Source organism: Dendropsophus ebraccatus, chromosome 15, assembly GCF_027789765.1.
Source record: "Dendropsophus ebraccatus isolate aDenEbr1 chromosome 15, aDenEbr1.pat, whole genome shotgun sequence".
Taxonomy (NCBI): Eukaryota; Metazoa; Chordata; class Amphibia; order Anura; family Hylidae; genus Dendropsophus; species Dendropsophus ebraccatus.
Genome location: NC_091468.1, coordinates 593941 through 609702, shown reverse-complemented (window position 1 = coordinate 609702; position 15762 = coordinate 593941). Strand labels below are relative to the sequence as shown.

Genomic DNA, 15762 nt, shown 5'->3' with positions numbered 1-15762 from the left:
CTCATGCCTCCTCCACCCCAGAACACAGGACCCCCATCACCGACAGTGTACCCTCATACCTCCACCCCAGAACACAGGATCCCCATCACCGACAGTGTACCCTCATGCCTCCTCCACCCCAGAACACAGGACCCCCATCACCGACAGTGTACCCTCATACCTCCACCCCAGAACACAGGATCCCCATCACCGGCAGTGTACCCTCATGCCTCCACCCCAGAACACAGGATCCCCATCACCGACAGTGTACCCTCATCTACCCCAGAACACAGGACCCCCATCACCGACAGTGTACCCTCATGCCTCCACCCCAGAACACAGGATCCCCATCACCGGCAGTGTACCCTCATCTACCCCAGAACACAGGACCCCCATCACCGACAGTGTACCCTCATGCCTCCACCCCAGAACACAGGATCCCCATCACCGGCAGTGTACCCTCATACCTCCACCCCAGAACACAGGACCCCCATCACCGACAGTGTACCCTCATGCCTCCTCCACCCCAGAACACAGGATCCCCATCACCGGCAGTGTACCCTCATGCCTCCTCCACCCCAGAACACAGGACCCCCATCACCGACAGTGTACCCTCATGCCTCCTCCACCCCAGAACACAGGACCCCCATCACCGGCAGTGTACCCTCATGCCTCCTCCACCCCAGAACACAGGACCCCCATCACCGGCAGTGTACCCTCATGCCTCCTCCACCCCAGAACACAGGACCCCCATCACCGGCAGTGTACCCTCATACCTCCACCCCAGAACACAGGATCCCCATCACCGGCAGTGTACCCTCATGCCTCCTCCACCCCAGAACACAGGACCCCCATCACCGGCAGTGTACCCTCATGCCTCCTCCACCCCAGAACACAGGACCCCCATCACCGGCAGTGTACCCTCATGCCTCCTCCACCCCAGAACACAGGACCCCCATCACCGGCAGTGTACCCTCATACCTCCACCCCAGAACACAGGACCCCCATCACCGGCAGTGTACCCTCATACCTCCACCCCAGAACACAGGATCCCCATCACCGGCAGTGTACCCTCATGCCTCCTCCACCCCAGAACACAGGACCCCCCAACACCGCCAGTGTACCCTCATGCCTCCTCCACCCCAAGAACACAGGACCCCCATCACCGGCAGTGTACCCTCATGCCTCCTCCACCCCAGAACACAGGACCCCCATCACCGGCAGTGTACCCTCATGTCTCCTCCACCCCAGAACACAGGATCCCCATCACCGGCAGTGTACCCTCATGTCTCCTCCACCCCAGAACACAGGACCCCCATCACCGGCAGTGTACCCTCATGCCTCCTCCACCCCAGAACACAGGACCCCCATCACCGGCAGTGTACCCTCATACCTCCACCCCAGAACACAGGATCCCCATCACCGGCAGTGTACCCTCATGCCTCCTCCACCCCAGAACACAGGACCCCCATCACCGGCAGTGTACCCTCATACCTCCACCCCAGAACACAGGACCCCCATCACCGGCAGTGTACCCTCATGCCTCCTCCACCCAGAACACAGGACCCCCATCACCGGCAGTGTACCCTCATCTACCCCAGAACACAGGACCCCCATCACCGACAGTGTACCCTCACGCCTCTTCCACCCAGAACACAGGACCCCTATCACCGGCAGTGTACCCTCATGCCTCCTCCACCCCAGAACACAGGACCCCCATCACCGGCAGTGTACCCTCATACCTCCTCCACCCCAGAACACAGGACCCCCATCACCGACAGTGTACCCTCATGCCTCCTCCACCCCAGAACACAGGATCCCCATCACCGGCAGTGTACCCTCATGCCTCCTCCACCCCAGAACACAGGACCCCCATCACCGGCAGTGTACCCTCATACCTCCACCCCAGAACACAGGACCCTCATCACCGGCAGTGTACCCTCATACCTCCACCCCAGAACACAGGACCCCCATCACCAGCAGTGTACCCTCATCTACCTTAGAACACAGGACAGACCCCATCACCGGCAGTGTACTCTCATCTACCCGAGAACACAGGACAGATCCCATCACCAGCAGTGTACCCTCATCTACCAAAGAACGGACCCCCATCACCGGCAGTGTACTCATCTACCTGAGAACACAGGACGAACCTCATTACCGGCAGTGTACTCTCATCTACCCCAGAACGGACCCCCATCACCGGCAGTGTACCCTCATCTACCCGAGAACACAGGACGGATTCCCCAGCAGTGTAACCTTCTCCCCTGCCCCCATAGAGGAAGACCCTCCTATACAGGATATATGGTGGACTGCCACAGGGGGAAACTCCCCATTATACAGGATCTATAGTGGGCCGCATGGAGACATGCCTGGGGACACAGCTGGGCGAGCATCTGTCCACCTCCCAAGTGGCAAAGAGGTTCATGGGGAGTGGTACGGGCTCTTCTGGCCGCACGATCATCACTCCGCTGAGGTTGGGTCCAGCTTCTAATCCCCGGCCGAGACACAATGACGTGTTCCCTCCATTGCCAGATAGACTGACTGCGCTGCTGGGGAGAATACCACCACTCTTGTCCGCCATCATCTCTTCTTAGGACATCCAGAACCTGGAATGAGACAGGATAACAATATAGCAGTGGTCATTCTTCCATAGGACAGCAGGGAAGAAGTCCTAACCACAAGTCACAACCACTAACAAATCAAGAAGGACCATCATCTGTGTATGGGGTGGAGCATCCTCACCGTTTGGAGGGGTTCTCTACAGTAAGAGCACATACACTGTTTCTGACATTAATGAATGACCACCCACAAACATGAGTAATAACATGGTAAGTGGACGGGACCCTAGGAGAGTAAGAGAACCAAACGTGTGTGGGGGGGAGTGTGTGTGTGTGTGTGTGTGTGTGTGTGTGTGTGTGTGTGTGTGTGTGTGTGTGTACAGAGCCTACACCAGACCGGTGGAGAACCTACAGTAATGCCACGCCAGGTCTACTCGAGAACCAAAGATTTATCAAACGATGCGGCTCCATCCATATAGAGATGTGGAACCTAAGATCTCTCCAACTGTGCGGCTCCATCCATATAGAGATGTGGAACCTAAGAGCTCTCCAACTGTGCGGCTCCATCCATATAGAGATGTGGAACCTAAGAGCTCTCCAACTGTGCGGCTCCATCCATATAGAGATGTGGAACCCAAGAGCTCTCCAACTGTGCGGCTCCATCCATATAAAGATGTGGAACCCAAGAGCTCTCCAACTGTGCGGCTCCATCCATATAAAGATGTGGAACCCAAGAGCTCTCCAACTGTGCGGCTCCATCCATATAGAGATGTGGAACCCAAGAGCTCTCCAACTGTGCGGCTCCATCCATATAGAGATGTGGAACCTGAAACTTCTCCAACTTTATGGCTTCAATAATATAGAGGCAAAGTTGTTTAACACTTAATTTTTATAGCTGAGGCTGTAGAATTGAATATGTGGAACCCAAAACTTCGACAACTCTATGGCTCTATATATACCCAAGATGTAAGACCCAACATTTATTCAACTGTACAGGTCCATCTATACGGAACCCAAAGCTTCTCCAGCACCATCTACGCACACAGTATTTATGACAGGAGGTCATGTGCACGATATATGACAGAAGGGTATATACATCACATATGGGGAGAGGGTATGTAGGCTATATAAAACATGAGAATATATACAGTATAGGAAAGGAGTATGTACACACCATATACAACAGGAGGCTATATACTCACACTATATATTGGGTAGGGTATACGCACCATACATGATGGGAGAATATATACGGGGGGGGGGGGTATATACACAGTGTATGACAGGAGGGTATATACGGGGGGGGTATATACACAGTGTATGACAGGAGGGTATATACGGGGGGGGGTATATACACAGTGTATGACAGGAGGGTATATACGGGGGGATATATAAAGTGAATGACAGGAGGGTATATACAGGGGGATACATACACAGTGTATGACAGGAGGGTATATACGGGGGGGGGGTATATATATATATATACACAGTGTATGACAGGAGGGTATATACGGGGGGGGGTATATACACAGTGTATGACAGGAGGGTATATACGGGGGGATATATACAGTGTATGACAGGAGGGTATATACAGGGGGATACATACACAGTGTATGACAGGAGGGTATATACGGGGGGGGGAAATTATACACAGTGTATGACAGGAGGGTATATACGGGGGGGGGGATATATATATATACACAGTGTATGACAGGAGGGTATATACGGGGGGGAAATATACACAGTGTATGACAAGAGGGTATATACACAATATGACAGGAGGGTATATACGGGGGGGGGGGGGGTATATACACAGTGTATGACAGGAGGGTATATACGGGGGGGGGGTATATACACAGTGTATGGCAGGAGGGTATATACGGGGGGGGGGGGTATATACACAGTGTATGGCAGGAGGGTATATACGGGGGGGATATATACACAGTGTATGACAGGAGGGTATATACGGAGGGGGGGGTATATACACAGTGTATGACAGGAGGGTATATACGGGGGGGGGGGATATATATATACACAGTGTATGACAGGAGGGTATATACGGGGGGGATATATATATACACAGTGTATGACAGGAGGGTATATACGGGGGGGATATATATACACAGTGTATGACAGGAGGGTATATACGGGGGATATATATACACAGTGTATGACAGGAGGGTATATAGGGGGGGGGTATATACACAGTGTATGACAGGAGGGTATATAAGGGGGGGGGGTATATACACAGTGTATGACAGGAAGGTATATACGGGGGGGATATATACACAGTGTATGACAGGAGGGTATATACGGGGGGGATATATACACAGTGTATGACAGGAGGGTATATACGGGGGGGGGGATATATATACACAGTGTATGACAGGAGGGTATATACGGGGGGGGGATATATATACACAGTGTATGACAGGAGGGTATATAGGGGGGGGGTATATACACAGTGTATGACAGGAGGGTATATAGGGGGGGGGTATATACACAGTGTATGACAGGAGGGTATATACGGGGGGGGGGGTATATACACAGTGTATGACAAGAGGGTATATAGGGGGGGTATATACACAGTGTATGACAGGAGGGTATATAGGGGGGGTATATACACAGTGTATGACAGGAGGGTATATACGGGGGGGGGGGGATATATATATACACAGTGTATGACAGGAGGGTATATACGGGGGGGATATATATATACACAGTGTATGACAGGAGGGTATATACGGGGGGGGGGGTATATACACAGTGTATTACAGGAGGGTATATACGGGGGGGGATATATATATACACAGTGTATGACAGGAGGGTATATACAGGGGGGATATATATACACAGTGTATGACAGGAGGGTATATACGGGGGGGGGATATATACACAGTGTATGACAGGAGGGTATATACGGGGGGGGATATATATATACACAGTGTATGACAGGAGGGTATATACGGGGGGATATATATATACACAGTGTATGACAGGAGGATATATACGGGGGGGGGGTATATACACAGTGTATGACAGGAGGGTATATACGGGGGGGGGGGGATATATACACAGTGTATGACAGTAGGGTATATACGGGGGGGGGGGGGGGGGGGGGGGTATGTACACAGTGTATGACAGGAGGGTATATACCGGGGGGATATATACACAGTGTATGACAGGAGGGTATATACGGGGGGGGATATATATATATACACACAGTGTATGACAGGAGGGTATATACAGGGGGGTATATACACAGTGTATGACAGGAGGGTATATACGGGGGGGGGGGGATATATATATACACAGTGTATGACAGGAGGGTATATACGGGGGGGATATATATATACACAGTGTATGACAGGAGGGTATATACGGGGGGGATATATATATACACAGTGTATGACAGGAGGGTATATACGGGGGGGGGGTATATACACAGTGTATTACAGGAGGGTATATACGGGGGGGGGGGGGGATATATATATATATACACAGTGTATGACAGGAGGGTATATACGGGGGGGATATATATATATACACAGTGTATGACAGGAGGGTATATACGGGGGGATATATATACACAGTGTATGACAGGAGGGTATATAGGGGGGGGGTATATACACAGTGTATGACAGGAGGGTATATAGGGGGGGGGGGGGGGTATATACACAGTGTATGACAGGAGGGTATATACGGGGGATATATACACAGTGTATGACAGGAGGGTATATACGGGGGGGATATATACACAGTGTATGACAGGAGGGTATATACGGGGGGGATATATACACAGTGTATGACAGGAGGGTATATACGGGGGGGGGGATATATATACACAGTGTATGACAGGAGGGTATATACGGGGGGGGATATATACACAGTGTATGACAGGAGGGTATATGGGGGGGGGGTATATACACAGTGTATGACAGGAGGGTATATACGGGGGGATTTATACACAGTGTATGACAGGAGGGTATATACAGGGGGGGGTATATACACAGTGTATGGCAGGAGGGTATATACGGGGGGGGGATATATATATACACAGTGTATGACAGGAGGGTATATACGGGGGGGATATATACACAGTGTATGGCAGGAGGGTATATACGGGGGGGGGGATATATATATACACAGTGTATGACAGGAGGGTATATACGGGGGGGGGGATATATATACATAGTGTATGACAGGAGGGTATATACGGGGGGGTATATACACAGTGTATGACAGGAGGGTATATACAGGGGGATACATACACAGTGTATGACAGGAGGGTATATACGGGGGGGGGGATATATATACACAGTGTATGACAGGAGGGTATATATACGGGGGGGGGGGATATATATACAGTGTATGACAGGAGGGTATATACAGGGGGGGGGGTATATACACAGTGTATGACAGGAGGGTATATACAGGGGGGGGGGGTATATACACAGTGTATGGCAGGAGGGTATATACGGGGGGGGGGATATATATATACACAGTGTATGACAGGAGGGTATATAGGGGGGGGGGGGTATATACACAGTATGACAGGAGGGTATATACGGGGGGGGGTATATACACAGTGTATGACAGGAGGGTATATGGGGGGGGGGGGTATATACACAGTGTATGACAGGAGGGTATATAGGGGGGGTATATACACAGTGTATGACAGGAGGGTATATACGGGGGGGATATATACAGTGTATGACAGGAGGGTATATACCGGGGGATATATACAGTGTATGACAGGAGGGTATATACGGGGGGGGGGGTATATACACAGTGTATGACAGGAGGGTATATGGGGGGGGGGTATATACACAGTGTATGACAGGAGGGTATATAGGGGGGGTATATACACAGTGTATGACAGGAGGGTATATAGGGGGGGGGGTATATATATACACAGTGTATGACAGGAGGGTATATAGGGGGGGTATATACACAGTGTATGACAGGAGGGTATATACGGAGGGGGGGGTATATACAGTGTATGACAGGAGGGTATATAGGGGGGGTATATACACAGTGTATGACAGGAGGGTATATAGGGGGGGGGTATATACACAGTATCTGACAGGAGGGTATATACGGGGGGGGGGGGTATATACACAGTGTATGACAGGAGGGTATATAGGGGGGGGATATATACACAGTGTATGACAGGAGGGTATATAGGGGGGGGGATATATACACAGTGTATGACAGGAGGGTATATAGGGGGGGGGGTATATACACAGTGTATGACAGGAGGGTATATAGGGGGGGGGTATATACACAGTGTATGACAGGAGGGTATATACGGGGGGATATATATATACACAGTGTATGACAGGAGGGTATATACGGGGGGGGGGTATATACACAGTGTATGACAGGAGGGTATATACGGGGGGGGTATATACACAGTGTATGACAGGAGGGTATATACGGGGGGGGGGGGGGTATATACACAGTATGACAGGAGGGTATATACGGAGGGGGGGTATATACACAGTATGACAGGAGGGTATATACGGGGGGGATATATACAGTGTATGACAGGAGGGTATATAGGGGGGGGTATATACACAGTGTATGACAGGAGGGTATATAGGGGGGGGGGTATATACACAGTGTATGACAGGAGGGTATATAGGGGGGGGGGTATATACACAGTGTATGACAGGAGGGTATATAGGGGGGGGGTATATACACAGTGTATGACAGGAGGGTATATAGGGGGGGGTATATACACAGTGTATGACAGGAGGGTATATACGGGGTGGGGGGGGGGTATATATTCACCGTACACCCTCGGGGTCTGAATTTTTTCTCACCGATTGATGCTGGAAATCAGCGGGGCTGTAATTATGTGATGTCACAGTCATGTGATCAAGAGAAAGGGGTGGAGTCCTTTACTTTCAGGTCTCTACCGTAGATATCTTAATATACACACTGCACCATATATATCCTAATATACTGCATTATATATATCCCCACTACAGACCCACTGTACCGTATACCCTCTATTACAGACACTCTACCGTATACCTCCTAATACAGACACACTCCACTCTACATACCCAATACAGACTTTAGCTCACATATCCACATATGTCCTAATACATGCCCATATATGTACAGAGGGCCACATATATCCTAATACATGCGCACTTATTATATATACAGTGCTGTACAGATCCTAATAAATGTACACCACCGTATATATCCTAATACATAAACATACTATCCTATGTACATCATTATTATAGTAGTACCGTATACATCCTAGTATACGTACAAAGTGCCATATATATTCTAATACAGTACAGGCATATCCCTTCTATTATATGCCCGAGTACCGTATACATCCTAGTATATGTACAAAGTGCCATATATATTCTAATACTGTACAGGCATATCCCTTCTATTATATGCCTGGAGTACCGTATACATCCTAATACATGTATATAGCTGGTATCATGTGTGCTGAACAGGGTGTATGAGGTTACATATAAGCTTTGCACTACACCGAGGCGGAAACATCCACATCACAACTAGGAAGGAAAGTCTTTATTACTGTCCTATAATGTGACCCCCCCTATACTGGAGACCATGGAGAGCACGCTCCCCCCGGGGGCCCCACATACACAGGCTCAGGTGGAGGGATTCCGACCTACATACAGAAAGGCCATCATGGTGTCCAGACCCGGGGAAAATGAGACCCAACCCTGACATGTGTCCCCCCCCCCGCAGCGTCACAGGAGACCCAACCCTGACATGTGCCCCCCCCCCCGCAGCGTCACAGAGACCCAACCCTGACATGTCCCCCCCCCCGCGCAGCGTCACAGGGACCCAACCCTGACATGTGTCCCCCCCCCCCCCCCCCCCCCCCCGCAGCGTCACAGGGACCCAACCCTGACATGTGCCCCCCCCCGCAGTGTCACAGAGACCCAACCCTGACATGTGTCCCCCCCCCCCCGCAGCGTCACAGAGACCCAACCCTGACATGTGCCCCCCCCCCGCAGCGTCACAGAGACCCAACCCTGACATGTGCCCCCCCCCCGCGGTGTCACAGAGACCCAACCCTGACATGTGTCCCCCCCCCCGCAGTGTCAACAGAGACCCAACCCTGACCATGTGTCCCCCCCCCGCCGCAGTGTCACAGAGACCCAACCCTGACATGTGCCCCCCCCCCCCCCCCCCCGCGGGCGTCACAGAGGACCCAAACCCTGACATGTGCCCCCCCCCCCCCGCGGTGTCACAGAGACCCAACCCTGACATTGTGTCCCCCCCCCCCCCGCAGTGTCACAGAGACCCAACCCTGACATGTGTCCCCCCCCCCCCCCGCAGTGTCACAGAGACCCAACCCTGACATGTGCCCCCCCCCCCCCCCCCCCCCCCCCGCGGTGTCACAGAGACCCAACCCTGACATGTGCCCCCCCCCCCCCCCCCCCGCAGCGTCACAGAGACCCAACCCGTCCCAGGGGCAATGTCACAACCTCCCAGGGGGCGGAGCTACTACTGCTGACTGGGAAGGCGTTTCCGATCTTTGATGGAGTTCCTCTTTCTTTTCTTGCTCAGGAAATTCTCCACTTTTCCTCTTTTCTTTAGATCTTGATATTTGTCAGCAAGTTCCAACTTCCGAATTTCACCTAAAAGCAAAACGGGTATACGGGTCATTACATGTACCGTGATGTATACACCTCGGGGTGCAGAGCGCGCTGTGAGGTCCTGATCCTGTCTCCTCTCCTGGATGTAGTGAGCGTGCTGTGAGGTCCTGATCCTGTCTCCTGGATGTAGTGAGCATGCTGTGAGGTCCTGATCCTGTCTCCTAGATGTAGTGAGCGTGCTGTGAGGTCCTGATCCTGTCTCCTCTCCTGGATGTAGTGAGCATGCTGTGAGGTCCTGATCCTGTCTCCTGGATGTAGTGAGCATGCTGTGAGGTCCTGATCCTGTCTCCTCTCCTAGATGTAGTGAGCATGCTGTGAGGTCCTGATCCTGTCTCCTGGATGTAGTGAGCGTGCTGTGAGGTCCTGATCCTGTCTCCTCTCCTGGATGTAGTGAGCATGCTGTGAGGTCCTGATCCTGTCTCCTGGATGTAGTGAGCGTGCTGTGAGGTCCTGATCCTGTCTCCTCTCCTGGATGTAGTGAGCGTGCTGTGAGGTCCTGATCCTGTCTCCTCTCCTGGATGTAGTGAGCGTGCTGTGAGGTCCTGATCCTGTCTCTTCTCCTGGATGTAGTGAGCGTGCTGTGAGGTCCTAGTCCTGTCTCCTGGATGTAGTGAGCGTGCTGTGAGGTCCTGATCCTGTCTCCTAGATGTAGTGAGCGTGCTGTGAGGTCCTGATCCTGTCTCCTAGATGTAGTGAGCGTGCTGTGAGGTCCTGATCCTGTCTCCTAGATGTAGTGAGCGTGCTGTGAGGTCCTGATCCTGTCTCCTGGATGTAGTGAGCATGCTGTGAGGTCCTGATCCTGTCTCCTCTCCTGGATGTAGTGAGCGTGCTGTGAGGTCCTGATCCTGTCTCCTAGATGTAGTGAGCGTGCTGTGAGGTCCTGATTGTGTCTCCTGGATGTAGTGAGCGTGCTGTGAGGTCCTGATCCTGTCTCCTAGATGTAGTGAGCGTGCTGTGAGGTCCTGATCCTGTCTCCTAGATGTAGTGAGCATGCTGTGAGGTCCTGAACCTGTCTCTTCTCCTGGATGTAGTGAGCGTGCTGTGAGGTCCTGAACCTGTCTCCTGGATGTAGTGAGCGTGCTGTGAGGTCCTGATCCGGTCTCCTCTCCTGGATGTAGTGAGCGTGCTGTGAGGTCCTGAACCTGTCTCCTGGATGTAGTGAGCGTGCTGTGAGGTCCTGATCCTGTCTCCTCTCCTGGATGTAGTGAGCATGCTGTGAGGTCCTGAACCTGTCTCCTGGATGTAGTGAGCGTGCTGTGAGGTCCTGAACCTGTCTCCTGGATGTAGTGAGCGTGCTGTGAGGTCCTGAACCTGTCTCCTGGATGTAGTGAGCGTGCTGTGAGGTCATGTGTACCAGTGTTCACCTTTCTTGAGGTAGAATGGCTTCTTCCCTTGCTGGGCGCGCTCTATCTGCTGTGTCTTGAATTCGGCTTCTCTTTGTCGCAGTTTCTGCTTCTTTTTGGCTGCTTCTTCCTGCTGATTCTAAATAGAACAACAATGATAAATGAAGAGCGGAGAAAGGGGCCTCCGGGTCCCGTCCCCTAGGTGGGCGCCCCTCACCATCCGCTGCAATAAATGCTCCAGCTGCTCCCTCAGCGCTGGATCCCGAGTCTTCTTAAGCTTCTTCTCCAAATCCTGTTAAAAGATTCACGGAGTTTAGTGATAGGCGGGCAGAGGACCCCCTCGCAGGTGAAGACCCTCAAGAACGACAATACACAGGCCCAGAATCACAGACAGAAGACAACTAATCCTGCGCTACAGAAGCATCAGTCATGTAATCCTGCCTGTGATGATGGGAAGGGATCTCTACAGAACAGGAGGGGTCAGCCTATAGTGACTGGCGGCTCCTGTGCTATCTGTATATATAGGTGTTACCTGTCAGTGTAATCCTGCCTGTGATGATGATGGGAAGGGATCTCTACAGAACAGGAGGGGTCAGCCTATAGTGACTGGCGGCTCCTGTGCTATCTGTATATATAGGTGTTACCTGTCAGTGTAATCCTGCCTGTGGTGGTGATGGGAAGGGATCTCTACAGAACAGGAGGGGTCAGTCTATAGTGACTGGCGGCTCCTGTGCTATCTGTATATATAGGTGTTACCTGTCAGTGTAATCCTGCCTGTGGTGCTGGTGATGATGATAAGTGACAGCACAGGAGGGGTTTGCTGGTCTCCCCTCCTTTATATACTATATCCCTCTCTCCATCGGGCCTACTAGGACCCATCACTGTGAGACAGAACATGGAAGCACCTCCTTCTCTTTGCTCTTGATCTTGTCTAGGAAGCTGTACGTCTTCTCAAACACTTCCGGCTTAAATTCTCCAGAGAGATCATCAAATCGGGGATCACGACCAATCTGTAAGTAAATAACAGAATGGATTAAGGAAGTGCGGGAACTCCGGCCCATCAGCCTCCTGCAGGCCACCACCTCACCACAGATCACCGACCACTAGGGATGAGCCAACTTTTGAAAAGCTCATTTCGATCCGGCAAACTTTCGTTAAGTTTGGATTTTGACAGCCTGAGAGCGCCGGGCCTGACATGGTTGGTAAGACACTGGGGCAGGTTGGACTGCAGTCAGAGCGGCGGATGGTTGCAAGGTGGTGGAGGCAGAACCTGTGCAGAACTGGCCCCCGAAAGCACTGGGGAGGTGACAGCGACAAGAATGGGCCAACTTTCTGGTGGTCTTCTGGGGGGATGTTGACCCAATGGGCAGTAACAGACATGTACTACCCTAGCCAATAATTAAAGGAGCAGACATCAGCACTGGGGAGCACGGTCCTGGACACCAAGAATCCCAATGAGTCGCCAACATTTTTCTTCAAAACTGTGCAGTGATGGGACTTTTTTTTTTTTTTTTTAAACTTTTTGTTGTTGCGGCTAAACGGGGTTCTCCAGTTTTTTTAACCTGATTGTAAAGATATGAACTGATTTTCCCTTAATAAATTCGATAAGCTTGAACAGTGAAGTTGCATTCATGTGTCTTGGTTGATCCTGTCACATTACATTATTGATTAGGCAGCACCCAGGTATATCTGAGGAGACTAATTTAAGGTCTCACCCTAACAGGGGTGACAGCACACATCTTAATATTCACAGAAAACCAGGATACAGGGGATTATAGGAGTAATGGTCCCTTGTATCCTGGTCTATTCGGTGAATAAAGTACAATTTTGTGTCGCCGTTGTTATTTTTACTAGATTTGTAATGAACTTTCTCAAAGTTCGGTTCACTCATCCCTACCGACCACCACCAGCGCTGGGCAGGACAGTCACTAAAGGGTTAAAGGAGACACTATACGGCATCCACACATGTTCCCCAAACAGTACAGAGATCTTAGCGTCCCAAGAGAGCGGGCACAGGAAGTTACCCCCACCCCTGGCGGAGCTGACCGCGCCTTACCTCTATAGACCAGGGACCAAAGCGGGAAAATGGAGCACAATAAAGACATTAGTAGACAGGCCATGGACCAGGGGTGGGGGAAGGTGTCACCTCAGCACACGCCATGGACGGGGGGGGGGGGGGGGTTAGGGTTACCTTTAGACACACCCAGTCAGGCTCTAACCTGTTGCGCTGGTGCAAGAGCTCTTCTGCATCTCCTTTCTTCCACAGACAGCGCCGCCATCTTGGTGTGTTATACGTTACGTGAAGGATCAGATTACAGCTGATCACTCACATCTGGCACAGTGTGATCGGCCACAGAACCATGGAGTCTGAAGATTGTGCTAAGCCGAGACCCCCTTCCCGCACCCTGGGCCTCTCCTCACCCTTTTCTTGGCTGGGACCACCTTCCTCAGGAACGGCACCGCTTTCTTAGAGGACATTTCCAGGGGTCTAAATACAATAACATAAGTCATAGATCTCACTATGGAGTAACACAGAAATGCTTTACTGTGTCACCCCCCCCCCCTCCCCCAAGCATGGTACACCCTCCCCCTAGCAAGGTACACCCGCCCCCCTCCTCCAAGCAAGGTACACCACCCCCCCTCCTCCTCCTCCAAGCAAGGTACACCCCCCCCCCCCCCTTCTCCTCCTCCAAGCAAGGTACACCCCCTCCTCCAAGCAAGGTACACCCCCCCCTTCTCCTCCTCCAAGCAGGGTACACCCCCCCCTCCTCCTCCAAGCAGGGTACACCCCCCCCCTCCTCCTCCCAAGCAGGGTACACCCCCCCCCCTCCTCCTCCAAGCAAGGTACACCCCCCCCCTTCTCCTCCTCCAAGCAGGGTACACCCCCCCCCTTCTCCTCCTCCAAGCAGGGTACACCCCCCCCTTCTCCTCCTCCAAGCAGGGTACACCCCCCCCTCCTCCTCCAAGCAAGGTACACCCCCCTCCTCCTCCTCCAAGCAAGGTACACCCCCCTCCTCCTTCTCCAAGCAGGGTACACCCCCCCCTCCTCCTCCAAGCACGGTACACCCCCCTCCTCCTCCTCCAAGCAAGGTACACCCCCCTCCTCCTCCTCCAAGCAAGGTACACCCCCCCTCCTCCTCCTCCAAGCAAGGTACACCCCCCTCCTCCTCCTCCAAGCAAGGTACACCCCCCTCCTCCTCCTCCAAGCAAGGTACACCCCCCTCCTCCTCCTCCAAGCAAGGTACACCCCCCTCCTCCTCCTCCAAGCAAGGTACACCCCCCTCCTCCTCCTCCAAGCAAGGTACACCCCCCTCCTCCTCCTCCAAGCAAGGTACACCCCCCCCTCCTCCTCCTCCAAGCAGGGTACACCCCCCCCCTCCTCCTCCAAGCAGGGTACACCCCCCCCTCCTCCTCCTCCAAGCAGGGTACACCCCCCCTCCTCCTCCTCCAAGCAGGGTACACCCCCCCTCCTCCTCCTCCAAGCAGGGTACACCCCCCCTCCCCCAAGCAGGGTACACCCCCCCTCCCCCTCCTCCAAGCAGGGTACACCCCCCCTCCCCCTCCTCCAAGCAGGGTACACCCCCCTCCCCCTCCTCCAAGCAGGGTACACCCCCCCTCCAAGGTTACAGACAATCTGTCACTTATGGGAACATCCTCCATGCTGTCGGCATGTTCTCCTCTTACTCATGTCAATGGTGGCACTTGCCATTTACACAGAAAGATTATCTGACCTGATGTCTGTTTATAGTCTGTTTCTGGCTTTGGCTTTAAGTCTTTGGCAGATAATCTGTCCGATAATCTTTCTGTGTAAATGGACCCTTAGATCTCCATGACACTTGCTGGGTGCCACAGCTCCCTTTGAGTAACTGGCAGGCGGCAGCCAAGATGGGCGGCTATAGAACCTACCGATTCTTATCCAGTTGCTTGCAGTCACCTGACAGCTTTCCTCCTCGAGACCCCTGCACCGTCTTATAGAAAGCTTTAGTCCCCACTTTCTTCTGAACTTTGATGATCTCCTCAAAAGACATCGAGGAAAAGTCTGGTGAAAAGAACCCAAAACATCAGAGGGATCAGGAGGGCAGCCCCCCAAAGACCAGATCTACAGAGGGATCAGGAGGGCACCCCCCCCCCCCAAAGACCAGATCTACAGAGGGATCAGGAGAGCACCCCCCCAAAGACCAGATCTACAGAGGGATCAGGAGGGCACCCCCCCCC

At 52.4% G+C, this 15762-nt stretch overlaps 2 protein-coding genes across 3 annotated transcripts in view; both read right to left on the bottom strand.

The window, feature by feature from the left end:
• Nucleotides 1–8420, bottom strand: part of LOC138774108 (phosphofurin acidic cluster sorting protein 2-like) — a 234028-nt gene extending 225608 nt beyond the window's left edge. For both annotated transcript variants that reach the window (XM_069954692.1, XM_069954693.1), the window contains exons 1-2: nucleotides 8369–8420; nucleotides 2352–2588 (exon numbers count right to left, since the gene is read on the bottom strand). In XM_069954692.1, the coding sequence (XP_069810793.1) occupies nucleotides 2352–2566 (215 nt within the window). In that variant the 5' untranslated portion in view covers nucleotides 2567–2588; nucleotides 8369–8420. The remainder of the gene's footprint in view (nucleotides 1–2351; nucleotides 2589–8368) is intronic.
• A 1564-nt stretch (nucleotides 8421–9984) lies between these two features.
• Nucleotides 9985–15762, bottom strand: part of RRP36 (ribosomal RNA processing 36) — a 13108-nt gene continuing 7330 nt past the window's right edge. Inside the window, exons 3-8 of the mRNA XM_069955559.1 lie at nucleotides 15454–15586; nucleotides 13969–14035; nucleotides 12453–12557; nucleotides 11765–11839; nucleotides 11569–11686; nucleotides 9985–10186 (exon numbers count right to left, since the gene is read on the bottom strand). Coding sequence (XP_069811660.1) covers nucleotides 10053–10186; nucleotides 11569–11686; nucleotides 11765–11839; nucleotides 12453–12557; nucleotides 13969–14035; nucleotides 15454–15586 — 632 coding nt within the window. The 3' untranslated portion in view covers nucleotides 9985–10052. The remainder of the gene's footprint in view (nucleotides 10187–11568; nucleotides 11687–11764; nucleotides 11840–12452; nucleotides 12558–13968; nucleotides 14036–15453; nucleotides 15587–15762) is intronic.